The sequence below is a fragment of the Euleptes europaea genome, chromosome 13 (assembly GCF_029931775.1).
Source record: "Euleptes europaea isolate rEulEur1 chromosome 13, rEulEur1.hap1, whole genome shotgun sequence".
Taxonomy (NCBI): domain Eukaryota; kingdom Metazoa; phylum Chordata; class Lepidosauria; order Squamata; family Sphaerodactylidae; genus Euleptes; species Euleptes europaea.
This window is the reverse complement of record NC_079324.1, coordinates 17,265,867-17,293,341: the sequence shown is the minus strand read 5'-3', so window position 1 is coordinate 17,293,341 and position 27,475 is coordinate 17,265,867. Positions and strand designations below refer to the sequence as shown.

Sequence of the window (27,475 nt, the reverse complement as noted above, 5' to 3'; positions counted from 1 at the left end):
TCAGTTAGTAAGCAGCATTCTCCTGCAGCCAATCGGTGGCCAAGCTGGGTCTTCTTCTGGCCAATCAGTTTGAGCGATTGAGTGCATGAGCCCAGCTGCTGCACGGCCCGGGAAAAGAAAGAGTATCTGTTTGTGTGAGAGAAATCCCTGTGTGTGGGGGGGTGCTTGTGCACATTCGCTCCTTTCCGTGGCTGCAGGGGGCGCATTTTTGGGGGTAGAGACCCCAAACTTTCAGCAGAGCTTCAAAGGACCCTTCTTGCGAGAACCCCCAAGTTTTGTAAACATTGGGTCAAGGGGGTCCCGAGATATGGGGCCCGAAAGGGGTCCTCCCCTTAATGTGCATTTTTATTCCATTTAAAGCACACATTCGTTCCTTTTCGTGGCTGCAGGGGGCACATTTTGGGGGGTAGAGACCCCAAGCTTTCAGCGGAGCTTCAAAGGACCCTTCTTGTGAGACCCCCCAAGTTTTGTAAACATTGGGTCAGGGGGTCCCGAGATATGGGGTCCCCCCTTTTCCCTATTGGGATGAATGGGATCAGCCAATCCTGTGTGTGTCTCGAGAGCGGCAAATCCAAGGCAAAACCTCCCGTGCTTAAATGGAATTGTATTGGATTATCCAGTCCTCCCAGTCCCTCCTGATGGAACAGAAGACATCCACAGTAAGGGGCTTAACGCACGGCCAATTTGTCTCGCTTTTGTGCCTTAATAGTAGCGAATCTCCATGGTCCACACGCACGACCGTCCAAGGGCTGCGCATCGGACCCACCTTAGTCGCGAATTAAGGCAAAAAAACCCGGGTTAATCAATCCCTGGTTTATAGCGATCTTTTCGGTTCTAATCCGCTACTTTTTTTAATTCCGCTACATTACCGGAACGCCGACGTGCGTGTAATTACTCGGCTAGCTCGCTACTAATGCTCCTTACCGGTCTCCTCCGTCCCGCCCCCTTTCCTGTGCGAGCAATTGCTGCTTCCGGTCTCCAGTCCCGCCTTTTTTTAATTGACAGGTTGAGACGATGGTATACCGAAACGCTGGCGTTCAAAGAAAAAAAAAGGGGGAGAATCGCCCTTTGATTGGATAACTCCTCAGCCAATCCTTGGGCGATGTCACTCCCCTGCTATCCCGCACTGCGAACTATCCCACATTATATGGTTGGTTCAAACGCACGGGGAGCCTCCAGCAGCTACTTGTTTCAGAATTAATGTGGGATAGGCTGGCGTCATGCGTTTGATTATCCAGACTTAAATATTGTGGGATTAAAATATTGTGGGATAACAGAGGAGCGAACCAGGAACATTCTGCCCATGCGTTAATGCCCTAAGACTCCTTTTGGGGCTTTAATCTATAATTTTTCTCCTGTGTGTGTGTGTGTGGGGGGGAAAGCAGAGTCTGTGTGTGTGTGGGGAGGGAGCAGTTTGTGTGGGTTGGGGGAAGCCAAAGGGGGCTTTCGCCCGTTCTGTCTGGGGTGTGTGTGCCACCTAGAGGCTCTCTCCCTGGTTTGAGGGGGGGGTTCAGTTGTGTGTCCTCAGGTTTTCCCTCATTCATAAGATCGGTTAGGTCTATTTTGATGCTTGCTCCAAAATTGTTTTCAAATTGTGACTTAAAGAATGCATTTTCCTGGTCCCGAGTCTGATGCAAAAGGGGAAATTCCACCCCCTCCTGCTCCTGATGCTTAGCTAGCATGCCTCTGTCCCTTTCCATGGTTTGCAAACTCCCAGGCGTCAGGTGTTGCTTTGCATGGTTGCAAACGTGATGGTTTGCATGGTTGTGTTGCTTTTCATGATTTGCAAACTTCTTCACACCTGCCCCGCCCTTGCTCCCCGCAGCTCAGCTGTTTGTCGGGGCTGGGAGCTTTGAGTGGGTGGCAAGCTCTGATAATTGCAAATGCACATTAAGGAGGGGGGACCCCTTTCGGGGCCCATATCTCAGCCCCCGCTGATCCAATCTTTACAAAAATTGGGGGTTATTGCAAGAAGGGTCTTTTGAAGCTACGCTGAAAGTTTGGGACCTCTACCCCAAAAAATGCCCCCCTGGAGCCGCGGAAAGGCGCGGTTGTGATTTTAATGGCTTTATTCAGCCGAATTTTTCCCCGAACTCCGGACCTCATGCCGAATTGCACGTACCCGAAGCAGGGGAGTTCAGACTTTGGCATTTCCCGAATAAAAACGGGCTGAATTTTGCCGAATCCGAATTTTACCGAATTCTTTTTCAACAGCCCTACTGTTGTGCAATTGCTGTATTAAATAATTTAAAAATAAAATTCAATGAAACTGTCTCTATTTTTTATATGAGAAGCAAAAAGGAAAAGTAATGACGTTAATAATTAATATTATATTGGCACCTGGCAGTCGGGTTTGACGAGTTTGGGCAGAGTTCAAGCACAGAGAAAAGGTTGGGAGAGTCAGGTCAGGAGTCAGTATTGACAATGTGGAGCTTTCTGTCTGCCTTGGCTTTCAAACTACAGGGGGATTTCATGGAACATTCACATGATTTGATCTTCTAATTTCCTATTTTCCAGGCTCTCCTCATCCTTGGTAAATTCTTTTTCAAACCTGGTTTGGTAGAATCTTCTATTGCAGTCAAGGCAACTTTGCACGCTTTGTGAACAAAAAGAGCACATTTTTTAATGTTCTGTTCATCTCAGCGCCATTTTCCTTCTGTGAGCCCCTTGTGGCCATCATTTCCCTTTCTGTTCCACCAAACAGTCTTAAAAAAAGAAGAAGATAATTTGCTGTTTGCACTATAGTGCAATAATGTTATAACAATCCATTGCCACAATCTACTCCTCTGAATTTCCAGGTTTCTTTTGTTTTTAAAAAAATAAATCTTAGAATTTAGAGGAAGTAGTAGATCATAGCAATTGATCATTATGCTATTGTGCTATACTGGAAAAGCAATTACCATTTTCCTCTCAAATCCCCCAGTAGCCAGAGGGGGAAATGCAGGGAATGTGGTGATTGAGGAAAGTGTGGATGCTCCTTTGCCAGAGCAAATGCCTCTGTATTTGAATGGGGATAACAGGGAAACAGAGAATCCTCACTGTATGAATGCAGCCAATAAAATTGAAGTTAGAATGGAACACTCCAGGGGGGGGGCTCCATAGTGGAACAGGATCGCACTCCATTGCGGTGATGATGATTACTGTATTTTTCGCTCCATAGGACGCACCTGACCATAAGACGCACCTAGTTTTTAGAGGAGGAAAACAAGAAAAAATCTTGTTTTCCTCCTCTAAAAACTTGTCTTATAGAGTGAATGCCGGCTGGGCGCGTGCGCGTCGGGACGGCGCGAGCCAGCGTTTCCCGCCCCGACAACCAGCTGGGAGGTGGGCGGGGCCGCACAGAGCCGGCTGGGCGCATGTGCATCAGGACGGCGCGAGCCAGCGCATGTGCCCAGCCGGCTCTGTGCGCCCCGCCCGCCTCCCAGCTGGCCATCAGGGTGGGAAACGCTGGCTTGCGCTGTCCAGATGCACATGCGCCCAGCCGGCTCTGTGCACCCCGCCCGCCTCCCAGCTGGCCGTCGGGGCGGGGAACGCCGGCTTGCGCCATCTCGACGCGCACGCGCCCAGCCGGCATTCACTCCATAAGGTGCACAGACATTTCCCCTCACTTTTGAGGAGGAAAAAAGTGCGTCTTATGGAGCCAAAAATACGGTATTTCTTTTACAGCATTGCCTTGTACCTTTGCAATTCCACTATACCTTGCCTAGGCAGTTGGGGTTCACATTGTCTTCCAATTCTGTAACTTTAGTCCAATTATCATTCATGGGATGTTGTAAGCTGTATGATTGCTTTGATGTTTATCCTATAATCTGCCTTGAGTCTCACAGAGAAAGGCAGACTATATATAAATGAATAAAACTGACAGGGAATATTACCAATCAGCAAGTAAAGCGGCTTGTATTACCAAGGATAACTTTTTATTTCTACAGTGTCTCTCCCTTTCTCCCCCTCCTTTGCCTTGCTTTAAATTGTTATCTTTGGGCCCCCAGCCTACAATCTATGATTGGCTCCTCATCTTGATAACTATAATGTAAATTTTTTATGGTCATAGGTATAAATGGGACGGCCATCTTAATTTTTTGTATGGGTTGTAAATTGTATTTTAAATTGATGTTTTAGCGTACTGTGTGCATATCTTGTTGGAAGCTGCCCTGAGACAATCTTGGAATGGGAAAGGATGGGGTATAAATTTAATAAAATAAATAAACAAACCAATCATTTCTGACTTGTGAAGGCTTTCTTAATTTGATATTAACAGCATCCCCTAGCGAATTTCTTTTTGCCTTTGATAGTGTTATGTGAGTGAATGTTACCACTGAAAGCTCTAAAATATGTCACTAGCGTGTCAAGGACAGCACTAATAATGTAGCCTTCTTTCTGACATCTTTGCATTGGTATAGGGTATTTGTTTGTTTGTTTTGAAAGACCACTCATAAATGCTAGCCTCCACTTGCCATCCTAAGTGGCACAGCTTAGAAATCTGTTTAGTAAATCAGAGAGAACTACCCTTAAATAGCCACCTTGCAGATCTGGAAACTCTGTATTCATCTCATGACAGATACCTATGCACGTGGAGTCCTTGCAAATGGCTCAGTTCAGAATCAGACAGAACAGAATGTTGGCCAGTTTCAAAACGTAAGGTTGCCAACTTCGTTGAGGGCCACAGCAGAGGGGTCACACTGTTTGCAAAGGTAGAATGCATGAAATACCCTGCCACAAGGTGACTTCAGGAAGCCAACTTATAGCAGAAAGACACTCCTGTGGGACTTCACCTTGAGCCTGCTTGTAAGGTGAACTGTCTTTCCATTGCTCTGTAAATATATGACACTTCTTCCCAAATGTTATTAAAATGATGAACCTTACAAGGATTATACAAACAATAAAAGATATTTAAACATATCTCTGAGCAGCACAGTGAACACTGAGATAGTGTAGGAATTGTTCTACCTCTCACTGTGGTGCGAGTACAGAAGACACTGGAGATTCAGACTCTAGAGATTTCTCCAGGTATCTTTATCTTTTTAAAAAAGCTGCTATGGAATGAGGCCATTTGGATTAGAGTACTTGGATGGGGTTAACTCTTCATTCTGTCTTTTTGCCAGTTGCCTGTCTTGTTTAATAAATATTACTGTTTTTATCAGTTTTTTACTCTGGTTCTGAATGTCCCATGGGCTGTAATAAAGACTGATTGCCTTGCTTCTCTACTAGGTTAATAATCTTTCTACTACATGGTGTAGGAGGAAGAATTAAAGCTTCCTTGGCATAGCTCCTTGGCCCTGATTCAAATCTCTCTCTAATAAATGCATGTGCGAGCTCACACACACATATACTGGGAAAGTCAGTTTTGGAGTCCACAGATGGCACAACCTGTTTGAGTTATACCACTTCAGACTGAATGCTCCTCCTAACAAAAAAAGAAATCCCTGCAAAAAAATCCTAGCACATCAGAGAAAAACGTTCTAGCCTTCCTTTCTTTCTGACATGCCAGTTTTCTACATAAAAAGATATATTTTGTATAGAATATTCACATCATATCCCACCCGCAATCTAAAGTGGTGCAGCCCAGACACTGTTTAGTTGACTTTGTATTCCTTTATTGCCTTCCTTCACCATGATGCCGTAAAACACATATCTTCATTAGAATCTGTGCTGGTCATTGACCTTAATAAGGATTATCTATCTATCTATCTATCTATCTATCTATCTATCTATCTATCTATCTATCTATCCATCCATCCATCCATCCATCCATCCATCCTCTATCTATCATCTATCCATCTATCCATCTATCAATCATATCTCCATTAGGACTGCCTTTTTGCAATGTTGTTTCATTGCACAGGTGCATCCTTGTAACCCAGAAAGGAACAGACACTTGAAGTAAAAGAAGTTAAAATTTGCTATGGCTAACTGTTGATGTCTCAACTTCAGAACTGATATTTGAGAATTCCACTTGTTAAGCCAAAATGAAAGAGAAGAGAAAGACATCACAATTCCAGAGCAATGAAGGAACAGAATGGTAAGAGGATCTGCTTATCTCTAATTGAGTATAGCTTTGCTTTCAATTAGTATACATGCATTTCTTTTGAAATACATTGCATTACATTTCTTTTGAAATACATTACTTGTTTGCCAGAGGTAAAAGTGGGATGAAGATACATACCATGAGCACCGATTCTTCTTTCAAACAGCTTTAAGTCTCTTTATTAAAGAAGTCCTCCTCCAGCCTAAGGTGTTAGATCAGCACCACGGATAGCTCCAATGGGTAGGAAGCCAGCCTTAGAGAGTAGCCCAGTACATTTATATGATAGACAGCATGTTTATGCTCAAGTCACAAATCAACTTTGGACTTCTCTCTTGCTATTCAAGCGACAGTCTGACCACCAATCATGCAGAAAAGAAGCGTCTGTCATGTGAATGAGCATTCTGGCCAATGTAGGTTTGACATTCACATGTTATAAATCAATTCAAAGCAGGAACCAGTTAAAGCCCCACAGCTGAAAATATCTATACTGTACTCTGCTTGAGTCAGATTCCTTGTGCTTAAATTGAATGACTTCCTCTTCCCTGGAAGTGGAAAAATTCCTGGTGGAATTGTAAGTCCCTGGTTTGCCTTCTCTTTTTTGAACTGTGCCGAAATGTAGCACATTTGACACAGGGATGAGGAATTGTTGCTTCTTTTATTTCTTTTGATTTTTCCTCTCTATTTTTGTCAATAGTATCCGTTCTTCACTTTTTACTACTGGTTTTCCTAGATCTGATTGCATTATGTAGGCATGTTGTGTGGCACTTAAATGTAATGTATATGTTTTTCCTGTGTGCCATTGGCATGCATAATGCTGACTTACTGATGCTTAAATGAAGCTGAAAATTGCATACATTTTATGGAATAAATTAATGCATGAGTGAACATAAAATGGTGCGAAAATAAAGTATCATGAGTTCAATCTGCACAAGGAAGAAGCAAAATTGAAATGAGGGTTTGGGGGCTGAAACAGAGATGAGAAATTGAAACTCATCCCTAATTTGAATTACTGAACACTGAAAAGGGAAGGAGACTCACTCCCTCTACCAGCAAAGGGAATATTCTATATGCAAGCATGCTGGGAGGTCTTGCCACAAAATATCTCTTTCAGGGACAAGACGTTTGTGCCATCCCACTATCTGGCTAATTTACTAACTCCCAAACGTAGGATTGCTTTTACTTTGGCCCAATTTAACGTTCTTCCCTCTGCACTTCTGGAGGGGAGATATCACGACGTGCCCTACTAGGAACGTATATGCCCTTCTGCAAGTGGGGAAATTGAAATTGTTGGGCATGTTTTATTGAATTGTCCTTTCTATGGTGTTCTTAGATATGCTTTTATTACTCCCACCCTCTCAAAAAAAGCCTGATAGATCTGAGGAATCATCCACTGCCCTTCTTCTCTTGGACCCATGACCCCCGGATTACAGATAGAGTCACTAGATTTTATGTAGCTGCAAGAGTCTACTGTAGTTCTGTACTGATTTAATAAATCATGTTGCTATTTTTATATCATCTATGTATCAGTTTTCTATGTCAATATTTTTGTATTGTTATGTATTATATGCTGGAAGGCCAAATAAGAAGGGGTGGAGCCTAGAAGTGTGACTGGCCCAAGGTCACCCAGCAGGTTTCATGTGGAGGAGAGGGGAATCGAACCCGGTTCTACAGTCTGCCACTCTTAACCACTATGCCATGCTGGCTGGAGAGTACAGTACAAGTTATTATGGTGTCTACAGCTAACATTTCTAGAGTTTATATAGCTAGTAAGACACTAACTGTATGATCCTGTGCAAATTTACTGTGGCCCCAGCTCCCCAGTTTCAAGTGTCTTAGACTGGAGTAAGTCTGCACAGGATTGCACTGTAAGATGTTAACTACCAAGTTCAGCTCTTGATCTTGCCATCTTCTCAGTGGTGGCCTTAGGCAGGTCACAGTCTCCTGACTTCATAACCACTCTACCCAGCCACCATCTGCAGGGTGGGGATAAAAACACTGGTCTTCTTACTGAAGTGTTGAAATGGATGTGTTCTGAACACTTCAAAAAGCACCCTGCAAATACTACAAATTATTCTGTTGACTATAGAGGAATCTGCTAAGCAGCCACAAGACTGGGGAATCATCTCAACCTCCCTGGAACTCTGTAACAGACTTAACAGTTGCCATTCTCCAGCAAAAATAAGTTATCAAAGAGAAACACTGGCAAGAAATTACAACAGTGGAGTTCATAGGCAAATTTAACAAGCTTGGGCTAATAGCAAATGGGAGTTCACTACAATAAGTGATTGTCCCTCTTTAGAGTTTTCCCCACCGATTATCCTGCCTCACCAGCTCATCAATAGTTGAAAATGACTCAGTTTGCTCTTATTGGATTGGTGACTCTTTAGACTAGATCTTGTTTGCATTTCTGCTCTACATCCTGAAGTAACAAACCTCTCTCTCGGATTGCCAGGCCTTCCTCCTAGCTTCACTTTGTAAAAGTGACTCCTATCCCTTTTTTTGTTTGTACCTATATATTTTCCTGACCTAGATGGTCTAGGCTAGCCCGTTCTCACGGGAGCTTGGTTGCTATGCACGGTCAGCCCTGCTTAGTACTTGGATGGGATACCACCAAGGAAGTTCTGGTGCAAATTGATGACAACTTGATGGCATCTTCCTCCACCACCCGTACTCATACTTTCTTTCTGCCAACTGAAGACACCCTTTCATGTGTTTGATAATGTGGGTTCTGGCTTCCTAATACTTATGCCATAATAAAATAGTCTTTAAGGCACATAAAGACTCCTTGTTGTTGAAATAATCTGGCTTATTAAATACTATAATAAACATTACAAGGATGTTATTGCTTAATGCTACCATGCAGTAGAAGAGGCATTAAAGGAAGAGAACTGCTAGCTAGACTGGTAAGAATGCCTATTCATTTTCAAACTGGTCAAGCATGTAATTTCATTTGCTTGGCAGTGAACCCACAATCTGGCCTAAGAAGGTAATAAACACCAGATTTCCCCCCTGAAAGTCATGCATTTACATTCATAATTGCTTCTCTGCAAGAAGGAAGGAAGTTTTAAACTAAACATTTGTTTTTGTTTGATTGCAGAACATAATACAGGCCAAACATACCTCTTGAAATCTGGCCCTCTGCTCTCAATGGGAGTTTCTTCCAAGCAAGGATGCATAAGGATTGCAGCCTTAAGCAAGTATGAGAAAGATTCCCATGTGTCATTTCCACAACACAGGGTGTTTAAAGTAACTCCTGCGCCCCAAAACTTCAGATTTTGGCCCTTATTTTTCACCATATTGCAGTTCACGGCTGCCATTCTTTCACAGTGACACTGCTGAAGTCCAGAAATAACAGACTGATAATGTGAGTTTTTGCTGCTTATAAGAAACAATAAATTACTGAGAGTCACGTACTCTTGCCCTGCAATTTCTACTCAGATTGGCATTATATGGAGAGGGGCAGGTGGGGTATGTGGCGGTTATGGAAGGAGGCTGAGTAGGATTTATCTATTTATTTATTAAAACATTTATATCCTGTCTTTCTTGGATGGAGAGCCAGTATGTAGTGGTGAAGAAGAAGAAGAAGAAGAAGAAGAAGAAGAGTTGGTTTTTATAAGTTGACTTTCTCTATCACTTAAGGAAGAATCAAACTGGCTTACAACCCCCTTCCCCACAACAGACACCCTGTGAGGTAGGTAGGGCAGAGACAGTGTGACTAGCCCAAGGTCACCCAGCTGGCTTCATGTGTAGGAGTGAGGAAACCAACCCAGTTCACCAGATTAGCCTCTGCCACTCATGTGGAGGAGTAGGGAATCAAACCAGATCAAAGTCCACTGCTCCAAACCACCGCTCTTAACCACTACACCACGCTGTGGTTTGGAGTGGTGGTTTGGAGCAGTGGACTCAAATCTGGAGACCCGGGTTTGATCCCCCACTGCTCCACATGAGCGACAGACTCTAATCTAGTGAACCGAGTTAGTTATCCTACCCCTACACATGAAGCCAGCTGGGTGATCTTGGGCGGGCTTCATGTGTAGGAGTGGTGTAACTAACCCGGTTCTCTCTGAACTCTCTCCGCCCCACAGGGTGTCTGTTGTGGGGAAAGGAAGGGAAGGAGACTGTAAGCTGGTTTGATTCTTCTTAAAAGGTAGAGAAACTTGGCATACAAAACCCATCTTCTTCTTCTTCTTTCCTCATGGCTCAAGGAAGCTTTCAATATTAAACAGTACAATGATGGAGCTGTGACGCAACTATATGCTAGGCTCAAGGCTTTAGAGTGTTTAGGATTATGTTGATTTAAATTCCCTCAGGGTCCTCTGCAGTTGTCTGGAACCTTTTTAAAAATGGCTCCTCCTTCACACTAGCCTCTCTTTATTTGTGAATCACGAAGCACCCACACTCATGAAAATGGGTGATATGATGAAGTATTGGTAACGTTTAAGCTGCATGATCCCCACAGGCCTCTTCTTCAGACCCTGTCTTAATAATATTGGGTGTACTTATGAGGCAAATGTAGTCCCCCTCTCACTAAAGCTTCTACTGGACAGACATGACACAGGTAAAGGCAAAACATGTGTTATTTAGCGGGGGGGGGGGAGTTATTTGAGAGAGTAAGTGTTTATGTGTGGAAAGTTTCAGCTTAAATGGAAAAAAACGACTCTCAAGTGGTCCTATATACTTTGCCCCAAGGGGTCTTATACTTTGTAACTGGGTTGCACTGCAATAAACGAACACTGAAGAGAGATTCTTGCTTCCTTTCCCAAAAGCCAAATAAAAATATTGAATAAACGATCACTCTTATCCAGAAATGCAAACCCCTTTCTGAGGGAAGGATTTTTCCTCTTCCCCCTTTTTAAACTGAGGCTTGCTCGCCCCCTCCCTTCCAGCGGAGTTCCATGGATTGGCTGACAATCAATTGGATTTGCATGGGGCCAAAATCATAAGGATTGGTTCAAAGCCCCGGAGGAGAGGCGGGACCTTTGGGGTTGATTGCCAAAGGGAGGATTTAACCTTTCCACTCTCACACAATTTTACTAATTGTAACTGAGTCCCATGTGCCCTTTTTACCTTTTAAGGAAAATATACTGGTCATATTAAAGGAGTGCCCTGACTTGGATAGCCCAGGCTACCCCGATCTCATTAGATTTTGGAAGGGGAGGGATTTCAATGCCATAGAGCCCAATTACCAAAGCGGCCATTTTCTCCAGGTGAACTGATCTATATTGGTTGGAGATCAGTTGTAATAGCAGGAGATCTCCAGCTAGGACCTGGAGGTTGGCAACCCTACTCACAAGGTGTTTGTTGTGGGGAGAGGAAGGGAAGAAGATTGTAAACAGGTTTGATTATCCTTTAAAAAAAAGTAGAGAAAATCAGCATATAAAAACCAACTCTTATTCTTCTTCATTTGAAACAAAACCTTGGTATATTGAGCTTATTACTTTAAAAAATTAGTTGTACAGCTATGGTTGCAATATAATGCACACTTACCTGAGCGTAAACCCCACTGAATACAGTGAGACTTGATCTCAAGTAAGCATGCACAGGCTTGCACCCAGAGTCTAGTAAGAAAGTATTTGTGATAAAAATGCATCCTATTGTAAGGCAATGAAAATGGTCTAAATTCTTCAGGAAAGCAGAGCAAGACAACAGCTGCAATTTCACTGCCAAACAAGATGAAAGAGATGTGTTAATGAGGGGTAAAAGTAGCCAGTTAGGAAAGAGAATGCCATCTCTTTGAAACTGTCGTATCTCAATTTACGATTAGTGCATTTCCCCTAGAGTTGATGGTGATTTAATTAGCAAAGCTGCTCTTGGACTATGGAAACTGATGTGGAACAGAAGGCTTTGATATTTCTGTTCCTACCTACTGAATTTAGCATTTGTGCAACTAATTAGAAATTTATGTATTGAATGATACCTTAATTAAAAAGGGCAGAACTATTAGGAAGCAAATTTAGAAGTTGCTTGGTAAAAAAATAAATACTAAAAATTCCTGGATATCCGCAGGCTAGAACTTGGGGAGGGATCTCAGTGGGGTACAATTCCTCCCACCAAGGCAGCCATTTTCTCCAGGGCAACTGATCTTTGTTGTCTGGAGATCACCTGGAGGTTGGCAGCCCTAATTCCAACAATAATGTAGGTTGTACACCAGCACACATCATTCTGGTGTGCAACAAAGGTCTTTTAATAATCCTATTTTAGCCCTATATGCTTTCAACAGTTATTTTCCTATTATTTGGCTTTCTAACCCTCGGGCTTCCAGGGCATAGGAAAGGTCATAATCTAATAAATACACATAAAACTGATTTAATATAAATCAGTCTAAATACAACAACCATTTACAGACAATTTAGAAGTTTGGTTTAACTCTCTCAGAACATAAGTGGGGCTGGAGGAGGAAAGAGAGTATGGGGAAAGAGAAAGGAAGATAATAGATAGGGAAGAGCTAAAGAATGTAAACACTTAGAGACTAGAAGTCTAAACTTAAAATGGTGTGGGAAGCAAAGTCAATGGACAGCAAAAAGAAGAAACTTGAGGTAAATAAGAGGGGAAAATAAAATGGGCTCCAGATAGGATCACCAACCTTCAGTTAGGGCCTGGAGATCTCCAGGAATTACAACTGGTCCGCAGATGATAGAGATCAGTTCTCCTGGAGAAAATGGCTGCTTTGGAAGGCGGTCTCTACAGCATTATACTCTGCTGAGATCTCTCCCCTCCTCAAACCCTGCCTTCCCCAGGCTGCCCCCCAAATCCCCAGGAATTTCCCAAACTGTAATTGGCAATTCTAGCTCCAGTGCTGATAACAGAAGGAGACATAAGATAGGAAGATGAAACTTCAGAAAGGAGGGAATCAGAACAGTTAGGAAAATGTAAATAAAGTTTCAAGAGAGGAAACAGATAAAAACATGAAACTTAACAAAATTAAAATATGGAAGAATAAAAAATAACTGTCAAGTTATAAACAAAAACAAGAAAAGGAAGAGAAAGAAAACAATGGGGCATGAAACAGTAGGGGGAAGAAGCAGAAGCAGTGGGGCAGACCATGAGTTCAGTTTTAGAAGCAAAAGGTTTCACGTAAAAAGTGGAAAATTAGGAAGAGTAGAAAAAAAGCTGTAAGATTAGGCAGAGAGGAAGATCACATATTGTGATATAATTGTAAGCTATCTACCTTTAAAAGGTAAAGGTCCCCTGTGCAAGCACCGGGTCATTTCTGACCCACGGGGTGACGTCATATCCCAACGCTTCCTAGGCAGACTTTCTTTACGGGGTGGTTTGCCAGTGCCTTCCCCAGTAAACTTCCCTTTACCCCCAGCAAGCTGGGTACTCATTTTACCTACTTCGGAAGGATGGAAAGCTGAGTCAACCTTGAGCCGGCTACCTGGAACCGACTTCTGTCGGGATCGAACTCAGGTCGTGAGCAGAGCCTGGACTGCAGTACTGCAGCTTACCACTCTGCGCCACGGGGTCCAAAAATACAGGATAGCAGAAAAGAAAATACGAAAGAAAACACAATTTCACACAGCACGTGATTAACTATTGTAGTTCACTACAAGATGTGGTGATGGCCACTTGCTTAGATGGATTTTTAAAGGGATTAAAACAAACTCTACGCAAGATACGGCTACTAGCTTTTGATAGACCTATGTCATTCTAAGCAGAGTTACACCCTTCTAAGTCTATTGAATTCACTGGGCCTAGAGAGGTGTAACTCCACTTAGGGTGGCACTGCTGATAGCCAAATGGCATTTCTGTGTACAGAGGGCTTCTTACCTGTTCTTGCTAGATTTGGAGGAGTGGGGGAATAATAGCAGAGGGTTACCACCTTCATGCTTTGCTTGTGCATTTCTAGAGACATCTGGGTGGTCTCCGCTGGAAAAGTAACTCCAGTTTGATCCAGCAAGGCAATTCAGGCCTGTTTGCAGTGTTGGCACTTTTTATAACATCCAGGCCCAAGCTGAGCTTCCAAGGAATATCCCTCAATCAAATCCAGAACACCTTATCCACATTTTGTTTATTTAAAATATTTAAATAACTCTCCATTCAAAATGCTGAAGGCAGCACACCAACAGCTTTAGTCATCTTAACAGAAACCGACACAGGAAATTAAAATCAGTTACGAGACACTATTGAAATTAAGATAGCAGCAGCTAACATCAACAACAGAAACAGAATAGGAGAATAGCAGCAATGAGGATCGCAAGAGAAAGCCCCCTTCCCCTAAAATTAATATCAGCCAAACTGGAAAAGCATTGTGTTTAGCCACTGCTTAAAACATCAGTGGTTCAGCCTCAGGCGAGGAAAGAGGAGAGGAAATTCCAAACTGAAGGTGTCGCCACAAAAGAAGGTCCTATGTCTGCCTGCGACCCACCTTAGCTTTGAAAGTAGTGGGAGTAGGGCTGTCAGACCGCTGCTGAGGGCATGGGATCCCCTGCTTTGGGTCCCCTCCCCCTGGTGCCATTCAGCTGGCCGACGGATGTTGTTCCAGTTGCAAATTGAGGCCTAGGTTTTGATGCTGTCAGCAACATGATAATGTCAACAAGCCAACAGCGTGGAGGCCTAGGCCTCAATTTGCGACTGGTAAGACCTCTCACCCCCCCCTTCCAGTTGCAAGGGGGTACCTGGAAACCCTAAGTGGGACACAGACCAAGGCCTCTGGAGAGGACTGTTAGGGAAGTTTATACAGGAATCAGCAGTCCTATCGCATACTCTGGCTGACAGGTATTATTTCAAGATGCCTTTACAAACTGGTTGGTATTACCCCACTAGTAAAATAAACTAGGACCCTTGCACCTCCTGATGGCAATCAGATCCTGCATGTCTTCAAGGTTTCAGTTCACTTTTTGTCTGCACTAGGGTTGCCAACCTCCAGGTACTAGCTGGAGATCTACTGCTATTACAACTGATCTCCAGCCAATAGAGATGAATTCACCTGGAGAAAATGGCCGCTTTGGCAATTGGACTCTATGGCGTTGGAGTCACTCCCCTCCCCAAACCTTGCCCTCCTCAGGCTCTGCCCCCAAAAGCTCCTGCCGGTTCTGAAGAGAGACCTGGCAACCTTAGTCTGCACCAAACTTTTGACCTGAATTGAGGCTGAACAGCTAGTCTTCAGGGAGCATTAAGATAAATCTGTATATTCCCATCTTTGCTGCAACCAATCCATTTGTACAAATTCACAGCAAACATGGTACAGGACAACGTCATCAAATGAGCATTTGGAATTACGTGGACAATGAGGAGGAACAACTCTGCAGCAGAAGGAACAAAATATGGCAGCTTGGCATATAACCTGTAAAAGTGCTCACCACAGTTTGATGGTTGACCTGGATCACTTCATCCCCTGCATGGATCTTCTTGCACTGATCTGCTGGAGACTAAAAGGCAAGAGAAGAAGGAAACTGAACAATGTGAAGGATGAAGAACAAAAGCAGCCAAAATCTAAACTCTTCTTAGAGGCCAGTGGTGAGCATACCGAAGCTTTCATCCTTCAGAGTTTGTCATTATAGTATTAGACATCTAACCAGTTTTTCCTTAAACAGCACCATTCTATCTGAATCCTGGCACACTGTCATGCTATTCTTCAGCATATTCTAGTCTTTGGGAGGAATGCATTTCCCCCCCCTGCCCCCATCAACATCAATCTGCAAAAGGCTGTTCCAAATGGGATCTGCAAACTGTCTCACCTTTGCCTTTCAAGCTACAAATTATGTAAGGACAGCCTTTTGCCTGTTTCTTGTGGCCATGTTCACACATGCAGGCAACACAATGGGACTGCCTATAAAAAATCAGTCACTCACTATTTCATGACTTGCAGGCTCAGGCTGCAATCTGAAGAATGTGAGTAAGCCCCATTGGAAACAAAATGGCACTTACTTCAGAGTAGGGCCGTTTAGTATTGCTCTGTAAGTCATGAACTGCTAGTGTTACCTCGCAAGAGGAAAACTCTGGAAAAGGCCATGCAGACATCAATGGATGAAAATGATTTGCATGTGCAAAGAGTCCAAACACCAGAAAACTTTCAAATAATCTCAAATGCACTGCTTTGATATATTTATTATTTATTCACATGAACACATGAAGCTGTCTTATACCGAATCAGACCATTGGTCCGTCATGGTCAGCTACTACCTGATCCTTTTAACTGGAGATGCTGGGGACTGAATAGTTTTGAAAACAAATTGCTCTGTCTATAGAATGCTGTTTTCCTGCCTATCTCTTCCCTCTGTGTCCCAATAGGAGCTGGAGTGGGATGGTGGAATTTTCAGGATTCGTATCGCTCCATCTTCACTTCAGTGAATGGGAGAACCTTCTGATTTTGTAAAGGCAAGTTTGGACCCAAGCCTATGTTTTTATCCTGCTATTCTTCCAAAGAGTTCCGAATGGAATCCATGGCTCACAATCCATTTTATCCTCACAACAACCCTGTCAAATAGTCAAAAAGGGCAAGAGTCCAGTAGCACCTTAAAGACTAACAAAAATATTTTCTGGTAGGGTATGAGCTTTCGTGAGCCACAGCTCACTTCTTCAGATACCTGAAGAAGTATCTGAAGAAGGGTATCTGAAGAAGTGAGCTGTGGCTCACGAAAGCTCATACCCTACTAGAAAATATTTTTGTTAGTCTTTAAGGTGCTACTGGACTCTTGCCCTTTTTGACTACTGCAAACAGACTAACACGGCTACCCACTGTGAATTACCTGTCAAATAGGTTAGACAGACTGAATGACTTCCGCAATGTCACTAGGTGAGCTTCATTGCTGAGCTGGGGTCTGAACTTTGATCTCCTCAGTCTAAGACCAACAATGTCTACTCACTATACCATATTTGCTTTTCAGTGAACCGAGTTCATACATTCAGCTCAGTTTACATATTCGGAAGGGTAGGTTAAAAAGAAATACCACTCATCAGGTGTACAGCGTAGAAAACTCAATGAATCACATACACGCACTAACATGCCCTTTGACTGTGGCATCTGAGATGACTCCTTCACCGATACAAGCCCTCTTTTGATCAACACACATGTGTGAACTAATTCTTCTTATATCTCTACCAATGCAAAACATGAAAGTTCAGGACATGCACCTCACAACCTCCCCTATCCCAAACTCTTCTTGTTTCACTTTCTCTTCTGACTTTCACCTAGCTTTCCCCCTTGTTATCTTTTTCAATTACATGTAGGCTGTGGTCAATTATTCCTTCAAAAGAGAAGCAAAATCAATTGGTTGAAGTCGTAGGATTTAAAATGTCTTTGATGTTGCTTTTATTTCCACACATGTTCCCCCCCTGTAGAAACAAAGCTGCCAGCCCACTGTATCCATGCGTCCCGTTTTCTTGCACTGGTTGAACAGCAGCCCTGAAGATGGGGGAGATTAGCCAGCCTCTAAAAGATTTATGGTTTTCATTTGGTCGACTGACAAATTTCTCTTATTAAAAAATTTATAAGCTCTTTAACAAGAGATGCTGCTTCCCTCAACCCCAACCCCTTGTTGCCTTTAATAAAGTATTTTGTCTTTGGTAGCAAACGTGGGGAGGGGGAATCGGGCATAACACAGTGTACAATTGATTTTGGCTAGAGAGCACAGCAGATTACTGGATCTGGAAAGTGCTTTTCGACACATTCAGTCACCAGAAGGGTGTGACCACAGACGTTGCTCAAAGAAAACAACAGAACATGATTGTGCTAGTCAGAAAGCACAAAAAGCCTTATTCAGCAAATGCAGGGGCTTCAAAAGCTAAATTTAACAAAGAGAGCTGCTAAATTTAACAAAGAGTGCTGCTAAAGTACAGTGGAAAGCGCCATTGAGTCACAGCTGACTCATGGTGATCCCTCATAGGGTTTTCAAGGCAAGAGATGTTCAGAGGTGGTTTTCCATTGCCTGCCTCTGCATAGCAAACCCTGGACTTCCTTGGTGGTCTCCCATCCAAATGCTAATCAGGACAGACTCTGGTCAGCTTCCAAGATCAGGCTAACCGGATAGCACTAACTGGCAAGCACCCTGAGCCATAAGAACGTAAAAACATACGAAAAGCCCTGCTGGATCAGACCAAGGCTCATCAAGTCTAGCTGTCTGTTCACACAGTGGCCAACCAGGTGCCTCTAGGAAGCCATCTAAGGCTCCTCCCAAGGAAACCCAACATTGTCAAATGGCTGGGTGGGCTGGGGAGAGTGGTTGAGCATTATCAACCAAGCCCTTAGTTTCTTGAGTAGCACATCGGGGAAGACAGATAACTTAGCACCTCTTAACATGGTTTTACATAACAGTGAGTCGCAAAAAAGCCAGAGGTAATGCTGGCTAAATTTGGGGCCAGGGTGGCATTACCTAAAATGCTGGGAACTGAGCTAGGCTGCTTACTAACAGCACCCCTCTCTCTAACTCAAGGAAGTTTAATTGATGTAGCTCAGCTAGTTAACCCACGTACTGGTGTCTTGCGTTCTTTTTTGGGATGTACCAGTACAAATGGGTATGGCTAATGATAAGAACATCGCTACAATATACATTTTACAAACTCCTTTTTAAAAGTCCCATTTCCAAATGAAAAACAGTCCACACAAGGGAATACAAAAAGGGAGATGAAGACATCCTGGTTTTCACTGAGTTCCACTCAGTTTTCACTGAGCTTTTCACAGGAAGAGCATGAGGGGAGAACTAGAGGGTTGCTGATAGAGTTGGCAGCTCTAGGTTGGGAAATTCCTGGAGATTTGGGGGGATGGAGCATGAGGAGGACAAGGTATGGGGAGGGGAGAGATCTCAGCATGGTATAATGACACAGAAGCAGCCATTTCATCCAGGGAAACTGAACTTGGTTGTCTGGAGATCAGCTATAACAGTGGGATATCTCCAGAGACTACCTGGAGGTTGGCAACCCTACTGAGGGAGGGGGGAATCAGAGGAGATTCCCCCCCCTTGCAGGCACATTTTGAAAAAGCAAAATTTCCCCAGCCCTAGAATGCTTTGTGAAAATGGACATAAACCCACAAGGAAGAGAACATTTCCTTCATCTCTTGGAGGTTCCGATAATGATTTTCAGAAATATCTGGACATTCAGGACAGTTAAAAGACAATAAAAAATGACAACATCATGATATTTTACAGCCACAGGGTTTGATAAAGGCACTGTAGACATCAGTGCCTAACAGTGATTTTATATATATATATGTGTGTGTGTGTGTGTGTGTGTGTGTGTGTGTTTTTAAAAATACCGACTTAAGAAAATAGCTAACTTAATACTTTGATTTTATCCAGATGCTACCACATCAATTATTTTTAAAGTATTGTCGAAGGCTTTCACGGTCAGAGTTCATTGGTTCTTGTTGGTTTTCCGGGCTGTGTGACCGTGGTCTTGGTATTTTCTTTTTAAAGTGGTAGGAGAAACTCTTTTCTTAAAAGATCAAATATACATCATCATAGTGGAAGAAATGATAACCTGTTCATAGTTTTCAGAGTGTATATTCAGCAGCATAAAGGTGTAAGTTCCTTTATGAATCAGGTACAACAATTTGCTAATTAAAAAAATGTCAGGAGGGAGGAGAGATGATTCTTCTGCTACTCCATCTGTGCATTTCTTTATCATTTCTGGATCATTGATGGGGTTGCCAGCTCTGGGTTGGGAACCTTCTCTAGATTTGGGGGTGGAGCCTAGAGGGGGAGGGGAGGGACCTCAGTAGGGTTTAATGCCATAGAGTCTACCCTCCAAATGCCGCCATTTTCTCCAGGGAAACTGATGTCTCTTATCTGGAGATCAGTTGTGATCCTGTTGGATCTCCAGGCCCCACCTGGAGGTTGCCAACATTAATAACTGAGGTCCTGCACCAAACTCTGTACTGGGTTTTTTTTCAACAAGATCCAACCCATTATCTTTCTTTGCACAGGGTTTCTTAGCTACAAGACGTAAGCTTGCAGGTATCAACCTTCTTTGCAGGGCCTCCAGTGTTAGTAGTTAGACCCCTCCTCTGTTATGGGCTTCTTGGAGACACAGAAGCCTCTAAGGCTGGGATCAGAGCAGGGCACTGTTCCCCAAAATGGATTCCCTCAAAGAGTGGGAACCATTTTGTTTCATGCCTGGGCAGTAGGGTTGCCAGGTGCCCGCTGGTGGCGGGCAAACCCCTGGTAATGTGCCCCTCTGACCGCCGACCAGCTGAGGGCCGGCGGGCAATCGTGCATGTGCGCGCCAGCTTGGCACTTCTGGTTTACAACTGGAAGTGCTGCCTCGCGAGGAGCCTTAGAGCTGTGGCCCTTTACCATGCAAACTAAGAGTTTGAGTGGTGTAAGGTTCCTTGTGAGGCAGCGCGCGTGTGCACACACACATGCACACACAATCTGCAAAGAAACCTCTCGCCGAAGGTGAGTGGGGACCTGGCAACCCTACTGGGAAGGAAGGGGTTGGCCACTGACCTTTTCCCCCTTAGCCTAGAGGTGTGCCGGCTTAACAATGGGACCAGCTAAACCCCATTGTGTCACCTTAAGATGATATAATCAGCGCTGTGAGCAGACCATTACTCACCCTATCTGTACCCATCACTCTAATCAATCGGCACTTAAGGAAGTGGTCCAGGCATTCTTTTGGGACTACACCTTATCTGCCAAACGGTTAACAAACCATTAAGCTTCTCCTATCCTTTTGTTAAAACTCTGGGAAAGCAATCAATTTTTTGTCCTCTGGCCTTTCTGCCAGAACACCTCATACCACTTTAGAACCCATTTTAGGGTATAAAAACAGGTCCTTTGGCCCCATTATATGTGTATGTTCTTGGATCCATCATACACCCCTACTCTGTTTGGTGAGCTTCCCCTCGCTTCCAGAAATGCAGGTCGCTTCTCTCTTTAGCTCTGCTTTCGTGGATGTCTTCTTCAGGACTGGTAAATATCACCCCATCCCCTTAAAGCTATTCCCACTCTTTCTTATTACCTTAGTTAGTTCTTGTATGCATTTATGTGTGTCTACCACTCTGTACATCCTTTTCTCCAATAAAGTGTCTTTTCCAGTTGAACATCAGCCTGGTTTATTTAGAGAGTTTCACTGGGACAATCCCCATATACAGTCTCAGTTTCCCCTCGCACAATCTCACTTAGTCTCCAAGCTAATCACCCCCCAACTCTCAAGGAGATGACCTACTTAAGGTAACACCAGGAGAAGGGCTAAAATGGGGGGGGGGAGAGAGCCAGGAATCAAAGCAACGTACTCAGACGTCCCATGTCAAACCCCCACAACACTGCAAAGTAGGCTAGGTAGAGGGCAGGTGAGGAGGGCAAACCGAAAGACGTCCACCCACTAAGCAGTATGACAAAGTAGGAATAAGAACCTAAATAAACAAGCGGCTGGGAGATCTGTGACCAGACTTTCCCAGTGTGCTTTTAGAAGGCAAACAGCCCCACAGGGCCCTGATGGGCCTTCTCAAGGAAATAGGGCCTTCTCAAGGAAATAGTCAGGCAAAGTGCAGATGCCTTCCTCCTTTCCCAGTGCTGCCATTTTTAATGGTCTTTGAAAGCATCCTGAATATTTAGATGTTCCTGAGAATCATTACAGGAACCTCTTTCATGTGGTGTTTTCCTGATGTGTACCACACCTTTTGCACAATGGCAAAACAGCTACAAAATAATCTGGATACAATAGTACCTACCCATTGGCATTATACCCCAATGAGGTCCCTGTTCTCCCTAGGGTTCCCAGGTCAGCAAAATGGCACAGAAGGGAAAGCATGAGCACAGCCTTCTCACTCGCCACAGTCCCAATCCAAAGAGGTCTCCATGAAACAAGTCTCCATGAAATTGACCAGAGTAAGCGATTGAAACAAGGGCTAAATTCACTTCTATACAAAATGTTGGAACACGTGTTCAAGCATGTTCCAGCTCATTGAGTCTCTAGGTCCCATACTAGGCACTTCAACAAAAAGTGCTGACTGAAGAAGTCAAATTCTGTTTGGCGAAAACACAACTTATCCAGAAGGCGTTCCTGAGCTTCGTCCGGGCTTTTTCGCATCGTGCTCGGACACATGTTCCAACATTTTGTATAGAAGTGAATTTAGCCCTTGTTGCAATTGCTTACTCTGGTCAATTTCATGGAGACTTGTTAGTCTATTCTGAAATATCTTGTTTCAGCTTTTGGACTGATTTGCTCATGTATATATAAGTGCTCACTGTTTGTTTGTATGTTGTTTGCTCACTTATATTCACCATATGTATGTAGGGTGACACTTTGACACGTTTATTTTGTAACTTATTTAATAGCAATTTTGATATATTGATCATTGGCTGTGTACTGTTTTTTTGTAGCAACGACTTTACAGTACTGGTGATCTTTCTTACCAACCTCCAGGTGCTAGCTGGAGATCTCCTGCTATTACAACTGATCTCCAGCCGAAAGAGATCAGTTCACCTACAGAAAATGGCCACTTTGGCAATTGGACTCTATGGGATTGAAGTCCCTCCCCAAACCCCACCCTCCTCAGGCTCCGCCCCAAAAACCTCCCACCGGTGGCAAAGAGGGACCTGGCAACCCTAGATCTAATGCAGACAGTTGCAGAAGCCAACAGGACGGCCACTCCTTCCCAGCCCCTTTTCCGTACATTGTTGCATCTTCCCCCACCACTGCAACTCCCCCATCTTTGACCTCTTTGTTCTTCCATTCAACCCGCCTGCCTCCCTCCCTCTGATCATGGGGTCATTATTGATCAGAACATTAAAAGATCTGGAAGTCAGAGGCTGGCTGCCATCTTTGTATTCTTTAAACTCTTGCTGCTGGAGAGGAAGTGATGAATTTGGCTCCAAAGCTGTTTTTGTGCCAAAAGTGATAAAATGCTTCAATCTGAGGCCCTTTCTATCACTTTTAGGGTGTCGTAAACAAACGCTGTTTCCTTTGTTGTTGCAACAGCCATTTTAAATGCATTGACGCTGGTAGATCATATTTGGATCCCGCCCTTTCTTCAAGTCAAGATAACTGGGGTTACCTTGTTTTCTGTTCCCAACAACACTGTAAAGTAGGCTTAGAGTAAGGATGAGCAAATAGTCCCCATTTCATTTCTTTTTAGATCCACTTAAATTTTGTCAACAGTTTCAAATCCCCACCTTCATTGTTGGCTTGTATTCTGCATGCCTGTAGTACAGTTTTTATATGCAATGTATACTGTATTTATGCAATCATCATGCATTTAGAAGGGATTAACACTGAACAGGATTGCACCGATAATGCATGATGCTTGTGTACTGATGCATAATATTGAAAAATAAATGCTTTCTTTGAAAAAAATTGGTGCAAGAAATGGCAAATGACATGAAAATAAAGACAGGTTAATTTCACACAAGAGAAGCAGAACTGAAACAGGGAATCTTGGGTCAAAAGAGCCAAGTGGAGAAATTTGGGGGGGGGGGGAATCCCTAGCTGGGAATACATAGATGAACACATGAAGTTATCTTCTCCTGAGTCAGACCACTGGCTATCAACCAATCCAAGAATAAGAGGATACAGGCTTGATTTCTCATAGGCATTCTGGGACTCCCTAAATGTGTAACTATGGCAGTTATGAGACTTGAGTTGGGACTATGTTCACTACACCACTATTGCAATGATTGGAGCCATAAACCTCTGGCTGACTATTTCCCATAGAGATCCGTTCTCTAGCTGTGCCCCTCTAGCACTGAGAAAAATGCACCTGTGAGTAAACGAAAGAAAGCTATAACCCAAGAAACTTAACTGTGCAGGATTTTCTCCCTGGTTTTACTGTATTACAATCTGAGAAAGCCCGGTCATTAGCCAAAGGTTTCATGATATAGATTACCAGAACATGTATGCCTTCGCAGGTAGACCTTGCTCACCTTTAAATTTGAATTTTCCAGTACCTAAGAAATGTGCAAGCTCTTTAAATAATCTAAGTATCCCAAAACATTGGATAGCTTTAACTTAGCAAGTGGTAAATGTTTCGCCATCAGCAATTCTTAAGGGTCACTATCAAGGTCAGTATTGTCCATTTTGCCTGGCAGCAGGTCTCGGTGATCTCTTGGGCAGAGCTCTTTCACATCACCTACTCCCTAATCCTTTTAACTGGAGGTACTGGGGATTGAGCCCTGACCTGGATGGCCCAGGCTAGCCTGATCTCGTCAGATCTCAGAAGCTAAGCAGGGTCAGCCCTGGTTAGTATTTGGATGGGAGACCACCAAGGAATACCAGGGTTGCTGTGCAGAGGAAGGCACTGGCAAACCACCTCTGTTAGTCTCTTGCCATGAAAACCCCCAAAAGGCGTCGCCATAAGTCGACTGCGACTTGATGGCACTTTACACACACACACACACACTGGGGATTGAACCTGGGACCTTCTGCATGCAAAGCAAATGCTCTACAACTGAGCCATGGCCTTTCCCTCTACATAACTGGGTCAAGTCCACTAATTCAATTTCATGGCCAAACAGAGGAAGGAATTTGGGTTGCCCCACATGCAAAATCTGTAGCCACATTTCATTGTGGTGAACCGCATCTAAAGCAAAATTACATGTGGAGTATGGATGTTCTTTCTCCAGTTAAAAAAAAGAAGTTCTAAGGAACAAAAAGAGTATCAGAAGAAGTTTAGCAAAACTTCTCAGACATGTGGATGTGTGCTCCTCACACACCTTTCCATAAGATCTGTAGAAAACACCAAGGCATACTTGAAAATACTTTAATAAAATAACTCATAGTTTGTGTTCTTAATAAAATTGTGTTTTTATTAATAAAAATTATGAAATTGTGTTTTATTAATAAAATTATGAAAAAATAACTCCTATTATAGCCATGCTGCAGTGGAGGTTTGCCTCAACCTCTTACCTGCAAGGAATGCCCTGGTGGAAACCTGGATCTGGTAAGAAGAAAACTTACCATGCTGGATGGGGAGCTGAGAAGATGCAGTAGTGGCAAACCTGCATAGTATTCAACCAACAGGCTTTGGGCATCCACCACCACCATCACACAGTGTCCTCCAATAAGCATGCTATATTTTTCTCTTTCACTTACTGAACACACATGAAGTTTCTTTATAATGAATGCGACCATCAGTCTATCAAGGTCAGTATTGTCTACTCAGACTGGCAGTGGCTCTCCAGGGTCTCAGGCAGAGAGGTCTTTCACATAATGTACTGCCTTGTCCCTTTAACTGGATATTGTGGGGATTGAACCTGGGACTTCCTGCATGCCAAGCTGAGGCTCTGAGCCACTGAGTCACAGCCCCTCCCACAGCCACAGCCTCTCCAATGGTCTCTGCAGTGGCTTATCAACAAAACCACTGCTTCAATTCTCCAAGCTGTAACAGCACAATCTGATTCACCAGCAGCAGTGACATATGAAGCTGCCTTATTCTGAGTCAAGCCATTGGCTTATCAAGGTCGATAATATCTGCTTTGACTGGCAGCAGCTCTTGGGGGTATCAGGTTCTTCACCTCACGTACAACCTGACCCTTCTAACTGAAAAATGCTAAGGATGGATCCTGGGACCTACCTAATGCAAGGGCAATGGTCTACTCCAGAGCCATGGCCTCCTCAGGTCTTAATGTAGACTTCCTTTGCTGCCCTAAGTAACATTCCTCCAGTGCTGCTACTGGTCTGTCCTGAACTAGGGTTGCCAACCTCCAGGTAGTAGCTGGAGATCTCCTGCTATTACATCTGATCTCCAGCCGACAGAGATCAGTTCACCTGGAGAAAATGGCTGCTTTGGCAGTCGGACTCTATGGCATTGAAGTCCCTCCCTTCCCAAAACCCTGCCCTCTTCTGGCACCACCTCAAAAACCTCCCACTGGTAGCAAAGAGGGACCTGGCAACCCTAGTCCTGAACATATGGCATCTTTGTTCAGTGGAGCAGATATTCCCAGTTGCTGAACTCCATGCATATACTGTCACTGCGGCTCTCCCTGACTCCACCCCTCCCCAGCCTCCCCTAGATTGATGACTGCTAACCATTCCAGACTTGTTCCTGCCAACATTTTCCATTAACCTGACAAAAAACTGCCTTTGCCTCAGTGCCTGGGATTATGTTTCAAAACAGCAATAAAACTCGCTTCACCTAGGTAAGCAGAAGTACAGTCGGCTTTGGCCAAGAACAAAGAAAAGCTTTAGAAGATGCTGTTCGCAAAACCTCTTTGCTTCTTTCTGGCTGCCCTCCATCTTGCCATTTAGATAGTATTGAGTTTCTCACTTGAAATATACTGCGGACAACAAAGAGCTCAATGAGAACTCAAGGAAGAAAAATACGGCCTTCCACACCTCCCGTCCCAGCCAACATGTGGGCAGCTGGTTGGCTTGGAGATACAAACAGAAGTGCTGCCCAGCAGAACTGCAAAGGTAGAGGCGGGTTTGAGGGCTCATTTCCTGAAATAGTAGGAACGTTGTCCAGTTGAGAAGTTGCAGCAGGATATAAGAAGCTGAGCGACATACATGTACCATCAGCAAGACAGCTACTCTTATACCAGACCACAGTGGGTCCCTTCTTCCTTGAGCACCAGAGGGTGATTATATGGGCAAGCTCAGGAACAGGGCAAGAGACTCCCCAGGGCTGGCAAGCTTCAAGCATGGGTCCTTCCATGCCTGCTGTCCTGGAGACAACATTTGGAAAATTTGGTTCCTTCTGGTTCCAACAGGTCCTTTGGCATGTAGAAGGCTCCTCCTCCAAAAACGAGGGATCATCTGATCCGGTTCCAGGAGCTGGCAGATCCTACCACCTCATCTAAGTCCGCTCCAGTTTATTTAGATGTGATTCTTCAACTTCTTTTCTTTTGAATGCATTCAAAAATGCTGCCAGCAACGTCAGCATTAGATCAGACTCAAAGGCTATCTATGCCAGCATTCTGCACCCTTGGCTGTCAGTAGCTGAATCAATTATGCAAAATAAACAGTGAGTATAGAAATAAGGCCCACTTCTTCCTTCTGTAGTCCCAGCCAATGAAGGCAATCACAGCTATAATGGACACGCATGCTACATCTCTCCCCAACAACCTTTGCCGTTGTCTAAGAAGAAAGCAAGAGCAAATCCTGGCACAAAGAAAATCGTTTCCTCTGATCCTTCTCCAACTGTTTGAGATGGTTGCCGGCAGCAAACACCAAAGCAATGTGTATACCATGAAAAAAATGAATGTGCCTGGTTTCCATAAGCAGCAAACAATTTGCATAATATGCAAGTCAGTCTTACTGTTGCCAAACGGTTCCCATCTCCCGGACTGTGTTACCTGGCAACCTCATAGACACGTGTCGCCACCGTTCCAGACGTGTGCCAAAGCAAGGTAAAGGGTTCGCACACCATTCAGCGAAACAGGCAAGGAGGAACCTGAGAGAATCTATTTTTCCTGTGACCCCACTCGAGTCTCCAGCAGAAGCCATTTTGCAAGGAACAACCAGACACGTAGACAGAACCCCCCCCTCCATCTGCATGATTAATGGCTCATCAGGAGCCTCCGAGATATCAGCTCCGAAAGATCGCATCTTAGGCAACCAGGAAGTGACTCG

The 27,475-nt window shown here is 43.9% G+C and overlaps 1 protein-coding gene across 1 annotated transcript in view; it reads right to left on the bottom strand.

Moving 5' to 3' along the window:
- LOC130486531 (connector enhancer of kinase suppressor of ras 2-like) overlaps positions 1–27,475 on the bottom strand; it is a 513,126-nt gene that overhangs the window by 207,214 nt on the left and 278,437 nt on the right. Inside the window, exon 8 of the mRNA XM_056859816.1 lies at positions 15,328–15,396. Within this exon, the coding sequence (XP_056715794.1) occupies positions 15,328–15,396 (69 nt within the window). The remainder of the gene's footprint in view (positions 1–15,327; positions 15,397–27,475) is intronic.